Genomic DNA, 12971 nt, shown 5'->3' on the forward strand with positions numbered 1-12971 from the left:
GCTCAGGCTGGTTTCGAACTCCTGAGCTCAAACAATCCGCCCGCCTTGGCCTCCCAGAGAGCTAGGATTACAGGCGTGAGCCACCGCGCCTGGCCGAGTACTATATTTCTTACAAGTACTTCAAAATAGTAATGTGTTTTGGTCTGACTGAAAAGAACTATGGGACTCTGAAGAACACTTCTAAGAATGCATACACATGATTTTCTTCCCTCAGAGAAATAAATAGTTGGCTTATTATTTGGCGTGTTTAAGATGGCTTCCAAATACTTTAAATGAAAATAAATACAACAGAAGTGGACTAGAAATCTATTTATTGTATCTCCTAGGTTAAAATGTTCATTTTGAATGTGATATTTTCATGTACTCTTAAATATCTAATAGAATATTGAAAGAACCCTACAGTGAAGAATTGCTTCCTAATCTGGTCCATATTAAATTTAATTTGATTTATTTGTTTAACAAATATTTGAATGAAGCTTTCTTATTCTAGGACTAGAGAGAGTGCTGGGATACAGCAATGAATCAAACAGATAAATCTCCGCTTCATGAAATTTCATGAAATTTAGTCTAGAGGGGAAATACAGACAATAAAATATATATGTAAATATATAGTATATTGGCTGGTATACCAAAATGCTAAGGAGAAAAATAAGTAAAGTAGTTGGTAGTGGAGTTGGAGAAAGTTGCATTTTTAATTAGGTCATCAGGGAGGACTTTACTCAAATGTCACCTTTTCAATGAAGATTTGAAGGAGGCTAGGGAGTAAGCTATTCAGGGGAAGAGCAGTCCAGTCAGAGGGAATAGAAGAGCAAAGACCTTGAGTTGGGAGCATAATGTCCTTGAGGAACAACAAGGAGGCCATTGTGATAGGAACAGAGAGAAGTTATAGGAGAGAAGTAATGAGGGCAAATTTTAGAGTGCCTGGTGGACCATTGTAAAGATTTTACCTTTTCTCTGAATGAGATAGGAGCTATTCAAAGTTGTGAGCAGAGGAGTAACAGGATAGAGGTTTCTCAAGATCACTCTGGCTGCTGTGTTGAGGATAGTCTGAAGATGGGAAATGGATATATTAGATTAAATAAAATATGTTAATTAATTTTTATCTGTTTTTTCATTAATGTAGCTGTAGAAAATTTTAAATTACATGGGATGTGCATTGTTTCTATTAGATGTGTTGCTCCACCCTAATCCTACCCAATAACTGGACTTTCTTCAATTTCATCTTTGTGACAAATTTGTATAGTTCCTAGTACCACAGTACCAGGTTTCTTTTGTTTCATGAGTTTTTTTCCCCTACATGACTCAGTAGAGATAGGAGAATATTATCTTCTCATCTATTGGGGTTTTTCCTTTTAACACAGATGAAGCACCTCCTATTTTTAGTTTTCCATTGTCATCTCCCTCCTAGTTTTCTAGATAATCTTCACCTCCTCCCCCCTCACTTGTTTATTTTAAACTCAACCATGTGATTTTTCAGTAAAGGTTGAATTATTAATAAGTGAGCTCTTTTAGCTGGTTTTTTTGTTTCAGAATTTGAGCTTCTCTTTGATAAAAGGAAATAGTGTCTTACGTTCTCTAGTCATTGATGCATTCATTCAACAACTGCATTAGAAGTTTGAGACTAGAGGATGAATAAAGTAAAGAATTCTTGCCCTCAGTGAAATAACAAATTTGCTAGTCATCTGGTGGTGATAAATTAACTGATTTGGTATATGTTATAACTAAATAGTATTAACTACCTCTTGATAGGATTAAAAGAGACAGTAACATTTATTAATGAAGAAAGAAATAACTTTACTATTGAGGAAGAAAGTTGTTATTTATAATAACAACTGTTATTTGTTATTATAATGGATAAATTAATTTAGACACTGATTCTAAATAACATAAAAGTATATTGTGGTGAATTAGCATTCCCTAGATTTGAACCCTGATTCTACCATTTGCTAGCTGCTGTGGATGGGCAGATTACATAACTTTTGTGCTTAAATTTCTTCATTTGTAAACTAGGGACAATAATGGTAGCTACTTTATAAAATTTGTGCAGATTAAATTCGTTAATACATTACTTGAAGCAATGTTTAGCATATAGTATCTGTAGTTGCTACAGTTTTGGCAGACATGTTCCATGGCTACTGTAGTCTTCAGAATTTATTTTATTTTTTTTTATTTTTTTTTGAGACAGAGTCTTGCTCTGTTGCCCGGGCTAGAGTGCCGTGGCGTCAACCTAGCTCACAGCAACCTCAAACTCCTGGGCTCAAGTAATCCTTCTGCCTCAGCCTCCCGAGTAGCTGGGACTACAGGTATGTGCCACCATGCCCAGCTAATTTTTTCTATATATTTTTGGTTGTGCAGCCACTGTCTTTCTATTTTTAGTAGAGACGGGGTCTCGCTCTTGCTCAGGCTGGTCTCGAACTCCTGAGCTCAAACAATCTTCCTGCCTAGGCCTCCCAGAGTGCTAGGATTACAGGCGTGAGCCACCGGGCTCTTTATTTAAGTATTTGGTTTTCGATTAGACTTACTGTTGGCATAATTACGAGGATAAGGGAAAAGTATAGAATAGATGCTGCTTGGCTGATGGTGATGAAAGGGTGTTCGACGCCCAGAATTTTATTTTTAATGGCGGTATGGTATTCGGTTCCATGGAGGTACCATAATTTATTTTTCTTTGAGGTTCATTTTCATTTTAGAGGAGGAATATCTGTATTGTTGAACTCAAATAATTGTTTCTCCATTTTCTTAGCTGTCTTGAATTTTCAAGATCAGAAAGCATTTAGATGGGTAGCAGGACTGACTTATTTTTTTTCTGAGATCTAAATTTAAATTGTAAATGAATGTCTACCACAGAAGAAGCCAAGAACTTTTAAAATAATTCTTCTGTTTTTGAGTATGCAAATGGTATCCAAAAGTTTAGCTGAATAGTTTAATTGCCCTCTTTTGAAGAATTTTAAAGTGGCTGTAGCCATGTGATCTTCACTGAGTTACTTTATGTTGGGAAAATTTTGGCAGATAGTATAGAGTCCTCATTCAAATACTAGTTATGTTGTTTTTCCCTGCTTGCATTAAGGGAACATTAGCATTAACGTTTTCATTTCGAATTAGCATGTAGGAAATGATTTCCTGCTAAATATTTCTCATGAAATGAAATTTTATTTTAAAAAAATTAATGGAGCATGTCATTGCAGCACCTCAGAAAAATAGCTGAAGCACAGGGTTACTTTTGGACAATCTGTTAAATCCTTTTATTACCATTTGAGTATACATGCATGATAACCTCTTAGAAAACGAAAATGTGATAACTTAGTTGCTAGCAGACAACTCATTTAATGACTACTTAGAGTTGAATTTACTTTTGCGTTATGCTACTTGGGTGTTGGTACTAGAAACAGAGCAAGCAAATAAATCAGTGATGTGAAAAAAACCCCGCACTATTAAAATATATTTCAAACTATTAATTTTATACCTCTGTCAGTAAATGAGAGTTAACATTCATTTGAAATATTTAGACCAAGTGTGTTCTCCAATGAATAAACTATCAAAAACTTATTTTAAAAATCCAGATTACCCTTTCAAAACAAATGTTGCATTGTTCATTACCAAATATGGTAACCAGGAGAATTCTTTTTTTTTGGAGACAGAGTCTCACTGTGTTGCCCGGGCTAGAGTGCCGTGGCATCATCCTAGCTCACAGCAACCTCAAACTCCTGGGCTCAAGCGATCCTCCTGCCTCACCCTCCCGAGTAGCTGGGACTACAGGCATGCGCCACCATGCCCGGCTAATTTTTTCTATATATTTTTAGTTGTCCAACTAATTTTTTTCTAATTTTAGTAGAGACGGGGTCTCGCTCTTGCTTAGGCTGGTTTTGAACTCCTGAGCTCAAACAATCCGCCTGCCTCGGCCTCCCAGAGAGCTAGGATTACAGGCATGAGCCACCGCACCCAGCTGAGAATTCTTAAATAACAAATTGGCATTGGAAGATGAATTATAGTTAAGTACCTTTATCTCTTTGTAAAATGCTATTTTGTTTTAATCCATTTGATTTTGTGAAAAATAGTGTATTATGGTATTAAATGAAAGGTGATTTCACTTATTTCTCCTACTGTATATCCATACTATTGTGCCACTGAAATGCCTTCCTTAAGACTGTCCAATAGCCCTTATTCTTTCTTGTTGAAACCCATGTTCAGTAAATTAAGTTCCGTATTAAGCAGGTTGTGTAACCAGCTCCATGAACCCCTGTGTGTTTTTTATAATCCTCTCCCTTAACTAAGTATCTGACCCTTCGAGTTGGTTCCTAGAAATGATGGACTCCTGGCCTCAAGTGATTCTCTCACTTCCCAAAGTGCTCGGATTATACGTATGAATCATCATACATAGCCTGAAATGTTGGAATTTTCTGTAAGACAAAGGAGTTGAGATTCTGAAGGCACCAGGGCAGACTTCCTAATGCTAAGATTCATTATCCCCCACAACCTGCCCCCAATTTGTGTAGCCCCTTGTGAGATACTCCAATGGCCTGCCCCAAGGCACGTGATATACCTTAGAGAGAGAGAGGGAGTCGAGGCAGCTTCTCCCGTTCTCCTGATAAAATATCTGTATTAAAAATTCCTTTCTTCCTTGGCAATCCTCATCTCAATAATTGGATTTTTGTGCTACGAGTAACTGGACTTAGACTGAAACCCCCTTGCAGTTTGGACAATAGGTGCTTTTAAATCTTGTGGGGAACTAAAGAAATGAACAAGTAGGCCTTTGCACTTAAGAAGCTTATTTCATTCTTTTGGGTAGAAACACAGGTTCACAGATTCTGTGTTAATCAGGATGTGTTTAGTTGTGGCAGAAACTCATTTTAAATTGGCTTAAGCAAAAAGGGGAATCTATTGGCTTATATAAATGCAAAGATTTGCCTTGGGCATGGTTGGATCCAGATGCTTAATGTAATATTATCCAGAATCTATCTACATTTTATTTTAACTCTGCTTTCTTCTGGCTTGGATTCGTTTTTAGGCAGCATCTCCCACATCATCAGCTTAGCAACTTCAACAAAAAGTTTCCTTTTCAAACAGTGTCAGCAGAAGTCCTGCGGTTAACTCTGAAGGGCCAGATTTGGACCCTTTGGAGTGGTTGGGGGTGAGGTGGAGGGTAGAGAGGTGGTCCAGTTCTGTTTTAATTACAGGAGATAAAAGAGAGATAAGCAGTATCCAAAAAGGAAGCTATAGGTTCTACTGTCAGAAGCAAAGATGTTGAGTGAGCAAACAGCAAAAAGTCGACAAAAAGAACAAAGAAAAAACTGTGATAAAAATCTTTGATTAATTTAAGAAGATGAATTCTGTTAAGAGCTGCTTAGGAAAAGCTTCTAAGAGGAGATAGTATTTGAATTGGGCCCTTGAAGGACCAGTAGAACTTTTCCAAGGCAGAACGTGTAAAAGAAAGAACTTTACTGGTCACTCATTTGAAGAGTTTGGCAATGAAAGAAGAAAGTTAAAATGGCAGCTTCTGGAGTCTAAAGGGGAATGTTAAGATTTTTCCCCCCTCAATATGGAGAAAACATAAGCATTTTTATGGCAGAGAACCCTAAGCTAGTAAAGGAGAAATTAACAATTCACAGGAGGTAATCCTTAATAAGGAAGTAGAGGGAAATTCTGTGAGGATAAGGATATATATGGAGGATGTAGTCTTAGAAGTGAAAGAATTGCCCATTCTCTGAGGACATGAAAGGAAGGTGGTGGTCATAGCAGTTAAACAGAGAAGTTTGTCTTTAAATAATTAAGTGGCTTTCCTTTTGTCTTTTAAAAGTAAGAAGAAAAGGTTTGTCAGTTATCTATTGCTATGTTACAAGCCATTACAAAATGATTCTTTGTGGGTTAGCTATTTGGCTTGAGCTCATCTGTGGTCTTGGGTCACTCAGGTAGCTGTGGTCACCTGGAGTGTGGCTAGGTGGTCAAACATGGTAGCTTCACTCAAATGTCTGGTGGCTGGTGCTGGCTGTTGGCAGGGCTTCTCTCTCTGGTTCTCTTTTACCTCAGTGAACAGTCATGTGGCAGCGGCCACATTTCAAGAGAAGAGCTGAAGCAATAAAGGCCTCTTGTAACCTACTGTTGGAACTCCGCTCCCGCATTGTCACTTCTTTCCATTCTGTTGGTCAAAGCAAGTCACAGGACCTGCTCAGATCAAGAGAGTAGAGAAATAGACCCCACTTCTTTATGGGAGAAGCAAAAAAATCACATTGCAAAGGGGGGAGGAGTATATATTGGAATGGGAGGAATTTGTGTCCATTCTCCACTGTCCAACATTTTATTGTGAAAATTTTCAGTCATGGCAGCCAAGCTGAAAGAATTTCAGAGTGACTACCCATATACCTACCACCTAGATTCTATTACTAACCTTTTTTTTTTTTTTTTAAGAGAGAGGGTCTCACTCTGTCCCCAGGCTTGAACAGTGGCCCAGTCATCGTTTACTGCAGCCTCAAACTCCTAGGCTCAAGCAAACCTCCAGCCTCAGCCTTTTGAGTAGCTGAGACTACAGGCATGCACTACTATACCTGGCTAATTTTTCAATTTTTGGTAGAGATGGAGTCTCCCTGTTTTGCCCAGGCTGGTCTCAAACTCCTGGCCTCAAGTGATTCTCCCACCTTAGCCTCTCAAAGTGTTGGGATTACAGGTGTGAGCCACTGCACCTGGCCTTAACATTTTTCTATACTTGCTTAATCACATATTTATCCATCCGTCATCCTGCTATTTATCAATTCATCTTATTTTTTGGATGCATTTCAAAGTAAATTATAGATGTTATTACTTTCCTCTAAGTACTGTGTGCATATTTAGCAGGAGTTCAGTATTTACTTTTTTCTTTTGATATAAAGTTTACATACAATGAAGTGTACATATTTTTTGCTTCTTTAAAATTTATTTTATTTTTTATTTCAAAGTATTATGCGAGTATACATGTTTTTGGTTATAAGGATTGTTTTTGTAATGCTTGAGTCAGGGGTAAAAGTGTGTCTGTCACCCAGATAGTGTTCATTGTACCTGTTAGGTAGGTTTTTGCCTATCCTCTCCTACCTCCTCCCAAGTGTACATATTTTAGGTGTACATTGTGCCTATGTTTTGCAGTCCATAGAAGGGAAAAATTTGGAATAGCTTTTCAGTGAAATGCCTCAGAAATTAAACTATAGTTGTATGAAAAAATTACAACATAATACTCCAAGAATATTCCAAGGACATTCCTTTAATACCTCTTTCTTCATGTTCTCCTCACTAATCATTTTTCCCTTTAGTATTACCTTAACACTTAGGATCTTCATTTGTGTTATATTAATTTCAATTCACTTTGGATTTTTCCCTACCTCCTTTCATCAGCATTTATTAAGCATATACTGTAGACAAACACTGTATTTGCCAGAAAAAAAGACCATGAGATGTAAACATGGGCTTTCTTGCTTTGTAGGTATTTAGGTGTATCACAAACCAGATTAGATAAATAATCAATACCCTTTATTTAATGCTTATGCTGAAAGCCAATGATAAGTACTTTTTTTTTAAGTTTGTTTTTTTTTTTGGAGTGAGACAGGGTCTCACTCTGTCTCCCTGGGTAGAGTGCATGGCATCATCATAGCTCAAGGGAACCTTAAACTCCTGGGCTCAAGAGAGGGACTACAGGCATGTGCCACCACTCCTGGCTAATTTTTTCTGTTTTTGGTAGAGACTGGGGTCTCACTCTTGTTCAGGCTGGTCTTGAACTCCTGACCTCAAGTGATCCTCCTGCCTTGGCCTCCTAGAGTGCTAGGGTTACAGGTATGAGCCACCCCGCCCAGCTGATAAACATTATTTCGTTTAATCTGTATAGTAATTTAGAAATTTAGGAGTTTGATACTTTCTCATTTTAAAAGTTAGAAAAGTAAGGCTCATGGAAAAGTTTTCACTTGTCTAAGGTTATACAGCTTGTTAAACCAAGGTGGTGTGGTGACTCCAGAACCTACATTTAACCTTTCTATCATATTGATTAGAAGCAGGAAATGTGCCTGCTGGAAATGTGACCGGCTAGCTGGTCATATTGCTTCACAGGTTAATCTCGGTCTGAATTAAACATTTGTCTTAAATAGAGAAGTATAAATTTTTACAAATTGATCCCATGAGAAGGTTTAAAAATAAACTACCTTCTAGTTTTTTCATAAATAAAAATATTTAAAGGTTTTGAAAATAAGTTTTCTTATAATTATTGATTTAACTGCAGATAAACAGAGTAGATAATTAAATCCTTTTATAGTTCATAAACGTGATGATTGGGTTTTCCTGCTCATATGTGAGATGTGCCTCCCTCAAACTTTTAGAATGTTGGTACATTACCATTCTGATATGAAAAAAATAGTGTAATCAAAACTATGCGATAAATTCAGCCAAATTTAACATTTGAGCAAAATACTACAGCTTCTTATAGCCTTAACACTTCTGTCTTATTATTTGAATCTATGTTGTATTATACATTTTCAACATAGAAGATTATAAACCTTTAATCAGTTTATCACATTATATTTTGATAAAATAGTTCCTTATTTTGAGTAGGTATTGAGTGTTTTTGAGCAATGTAACCAACATCAAAAGATCCAGAGCCATTTTAACTAGCTCTTTGCGTAACAGTAAACTCTCTCTGAACTCTTTCATATAAGTGACTAGCACTTAAGTCAATTTCATGCCAAGAAATCTGCCAGAAGTGCCGCTGGTGAATGACAGCCATTGCGACAGCTGAAATGAAAGCTTCTTAAGTTTATTTACTGTGCCAGCTTTTCCGTTAGATCAGGAAGTGGGGTAAAGTCATATATGTCTAAACATCTTCCTTAACCCAGCAATGTATAAGGTATTAAGTGTTCCTTAGCCCAGATGTCACCCAACTGTTTTATGTATTTGATAGTGTATTTTTGTAAGTTGCTTCAAATCCTAAATCATATGGGATAAGTTGCAAACAAATATATTTGTGTTTAGAAAATCTAATTGAGTGTTATGTTTATTTTTATGTATAGGTCTTGCTATTTTGGAAGCTACAAGAAAAATAGATTAGGGAAAGGTTTGGTCTTTTTAGTGGACATGGCTCAGATATCCAGCAACAACGGATTTAAACAATGTTCATCTTCACATCTGGAACCAACAAGAACAAAAGATGTGGACAAAGAAGAAGCATTACAGATGGAAGCAGAGGCTTTAGCAAAACTGCAAAAAGGTAGACAAGTGACTGACAATCAGAGAGATTTTGAGTTGTCAAGCAGCACCAGACAAAAAACACAAGTTTATAACAAACAGGATTGTGATCTCATGGTCTTTCCTGAATCAGATTCCCAAAAAAGAGCAGTAGATATTGATGTAGAAAAGCTTACCCAAGCTGAACTTGAGAAACTATTGCTGGATGACAATTTTGAGACTAAAAGAACACCTGTATTGCCAGTTACTCCTGTTCTGAGCCCTTCGTTTTCAGCACAGCTCTATCTGAGACCTACTATTCAGAGAGGACAGTGGCCACCTGGATTATCTGGGCCTTCCACTTATACTTTGCCTTCTATTTATCCTTCAACTTACACTAAACAGACTGCATTCCAGAATGGCTTCAATCCAAGAATCCCTACTTTTCCATCTACAGAACCTATATATTTAAGTCTTCCAGGACAGTCTTCATATTTTTCATATCCCTTGACACCCACCACACCCTTTCATCCACAAGGAAGCTTACCTATCTATCGTCCAGTAGTCAGTCCTGACATGGCAAAACTATTTGACAAAATAGCTAGTACATCAGAATTTTTAAAAAATGGGAGAGCAAGGACTGATTTGGAGATAACAAATTCAAAAGCTACAGTCAACAATCTACAGGTATCTCCAAACTCTGAGGATATCAGTAAATTTGACTGGTTAGACTTGGATCCACTAAGTAAGCCTAAGGTGGACAATGTGGAAGTATTAGATCATGAAGAAGAAAAAAACGTTCCAAGTTTGCTCGTAGAGGATCCTTGGGATGCTGTTCTTCTTGAAGAGAGATCACCAGCAAGTTTTCACCTTGAAAGAAAGGTGAATGGAAAATCCCTTTCTGGGGCAACTGTAACAAGAAGCCAGTCTTTAAATATTCCAACAACTCAGCTTACAAAAGTCCAGGGCCAAATATCTCAGGTATAGTCTTTTCTTTCTAACTTCTTAAACTTAGTAGTATAACACAGAGTTCATATTTGTGTGTATAATTTATTAGAAAAAGAAATATTTTTCATTTTGGATCTTGTTTTTCTTTGCTCCCATGTGTGCTTTGATTCTTAGATTGTGTGGCAAAGGATTAAATGTGATTAGACCAATTGAAAAATTGCTTGCTATTAATGTTTTTCTAGGATTATAAATAAAAAGCCTCTAATCAAGGATCTGGCTGTCACTGAGAAGCATTTAAGATAATTTTTATTTGTCTTTTCATTATATATGATCCCTTCTTTCTCTTCCTTATTTCTTTTATTTTTTCAACGCAAACAAGGAATTTTGGTTTTTAACCCCATTATAGAAATTCTCATGCATTTTGTTTTGTTGTTTTTAACCATAATGAATGAATGAACAAATGAAAAAATAACATAACCTGGAGAGAGAGAAAAGCCATTTAAAAGATTCTCCTTAAACACCCATATTAATAAAGGTGAAGAATGAAACAATAGCTGATATGGTGTAATTAGTGAGTTCACGTAGTGTTACTATCTATCTGGAAAAATTAGTTAAGGGATAGGGTAGCTGGAGCAGGATATCTTCCCTCAGAAGAGAGGCAGCAGGGTTTAGACTTTTCCTTTTGAAACATAGTCTATCATTGCAGATTTGTGTTTTGCTCTTATTATATCTGTGGATTTTGGGAATGTTTAAGCCTCATTCTCACCTTATTGTGAATTATATCATTCAGCTAATTAGATCAGTATCTAACTGCTATTGTGGCATTGGGATCTAATTAGCATTTAAGGAAGGAGTAGTGAATTTTGTGTGATTTCTCTGGGTTTATGTTGAGTTGTTGACTTTAAAAAGCCATTTTGGATGTCTAGGGGAGAAAGAAGCAGGTGTTAAGGTTTGTAGAAAGAAAGATGAGGCTGTTTTGGATGACATAATTAGAATCCACAAAAATCTTAAGTAGTGCAGTGTATCCTAAATGTATTTTGACTACAACTCACACTAAGAAATATATTTTATTAAATTCTCTTAAACTTTCTGGCATTATTTACAAACTTACTGAAATGATCTCTTAATACCTTTCAATTTAAAATCACAAGTATACATTTTAAATTGGAATCATAAATATAATCTGAGATTTTCTTTTAATATTCCATGTTGTGCTAAATGGTGGGTTTTAAAAAAAAATAACAATAATCATTCTCTAAAGTATTTGAAAGGAAAAGGGGGAACTTTAAGCCAAGAATCACTCTTCTCCCCAAAAAGAGAGTATACTTAGGAGTAGAATTGTTGAGTCATATGGTAATTCTATGTTTAGCATTTTGAGGAACCAATAAACTGTTGTTCATAATGGTTGCACCATTTTACATTCCTACCAGTGATGTATGAAAGTTCTAGTTTCTCCAAACCCTCTTCAACACTTGTTATTTTTCACTTTTTAAAAAATTATAGACATCCTAATGGATGTCTATATCTTATTATGGATTTGTATCTTATTATGGATTTGTATCTTATTATGGATTTGATTTGGATTTCCCTGATAACTAAATGATATAGAGTACTTTTCATGTGCTTATTGGCCATTTGTTTATCTTTTTTTATTTTTTTTTTTTTATTTTTCGAGACAGAGTCTCACTCTGTTGCCCGGGCTAGAGTGCCGTGGCATCAGCCTAGCTCATAGCAACCTCAAACTCCTGGGCTCAGGCAATCCTTCTGCCTCAGCCTCCCGAGTAGCTGGGACTACAGGCATGCACCACCATGCCCGGCTAATTTTTTCTATATGTATTTTTAGTTGCCCAGCTAATTTCTTTCTATTCTTTTAGTAGAGATGGGGTCTCGCTCTTGCTCAGGCTGGTCTCGAACTGAGCTTAAACGATCCTCCCGCCTTGGCCTCCCAGAGTGTGTTTATCTTTTTTCGAGAAATGTCTATTTAAGTCCATTGTGCATTTTTAACACACTAACTGCCATGTGAGTTGTATTCAACTCATGCTAGTTTTGAGTCCACGGCCTTGTGAAGCATACGTAACTCACACGTCTCTTCACCTTAGGAGCCGCGAGAACTATTTTTCAAGTTGCATATAACTCATGCACAGAAAACAATAAAAACTAACAAATTTTTCATTAAATTAGAAAGGATCATTTTGTCTTTGAAGTTTTTATTTGTTTTCATAATAAAACACTGTGGCCCCAGTGAAAAAAATTTTTTTTCTAGTGTGTCGGTCAGTATGTTAAAATTGGGTTGTTGGCTTTATTCATAATAGTCAAAAGGGGAAACAACTCAAATGTCCATCGACTGAGGAATGGATAAACAAAATATGGTACACGCATACAATGGAATACTATTTACCAAAAAAATGGAATGAAGTCCTGATACATGCTACAACATGGATGAATCTTAAAAACATTGTGCTAAATGAAAGAAACCAGACACAAAAGACCATGTATTATATGATTCCATTTATATGAAATGTCCAGAAGAGGCAAATCCATAGGAAAAAAAAAGCAGATTGGTGTTTGCAAGGGGCTGGAGTGGAGTAGGGAATGAGTGCTTAATGGATACAGGGTTTCTTTTTGGGGCAATGAAGTGTTTTGGAATTAGATCGTGGTCATGGTTGTACAAAGTTGTGCATGTACTGAAAGCCACTGAATTGCACATTTCAAAATAGTTGAAGCAGTGAATTTTATATTCTGTGAATTTTACCTCAATTTATAATTTAAAAAACAACAACAACAAAACCCAAGAGAACACTAGTTCCCCTGAACTGATCTTCCCATCCTTCAGGATCCAAGTCAACTGCTAGATT

General features: G+C 36.4%; 1 protein-coding gene across 1 annotated transcript in view; it reads left to right on the top strand.

Moving 5' to 3' along the window:
• Nucleotides 1–12971, top strand: part of PIK3C2A (phosphatidylinositol-4-phosphate 3-kinase, catalytic subunit type 2 alpha) — a 95471-nt gene that overhangs the window by 17480 nt on the left and 65020 nt on the right. Inside the window, exon 2 of the mRNA XM_012654351.1 lies at nt 9015–10149. Within this exon, the coding sequence (XP_012509805.1) occupies nt 9079–10149 (1071 nt within the window). The 5' untranslated portion in view covers nt 9015–9078. The remainder of the gene's footprint in view (nt 1–9014; nt 10150–12971) is intronic.

This window comes from Propithecus coquereli, unplaced genomic scaffold (assembly GCF_000956105.1).
Source record: "Propithecus coquereli isolate 6110/MARCELLA unplaced genomic scaffold, Pcoq_1.0 Scaffold44, whole genome shotgun sequence".
NCBI lineage: Eukaryota > Metazoa > Chordata > Mammalia > Primates > Indriidae > Propithecus > Propithecus coquereli.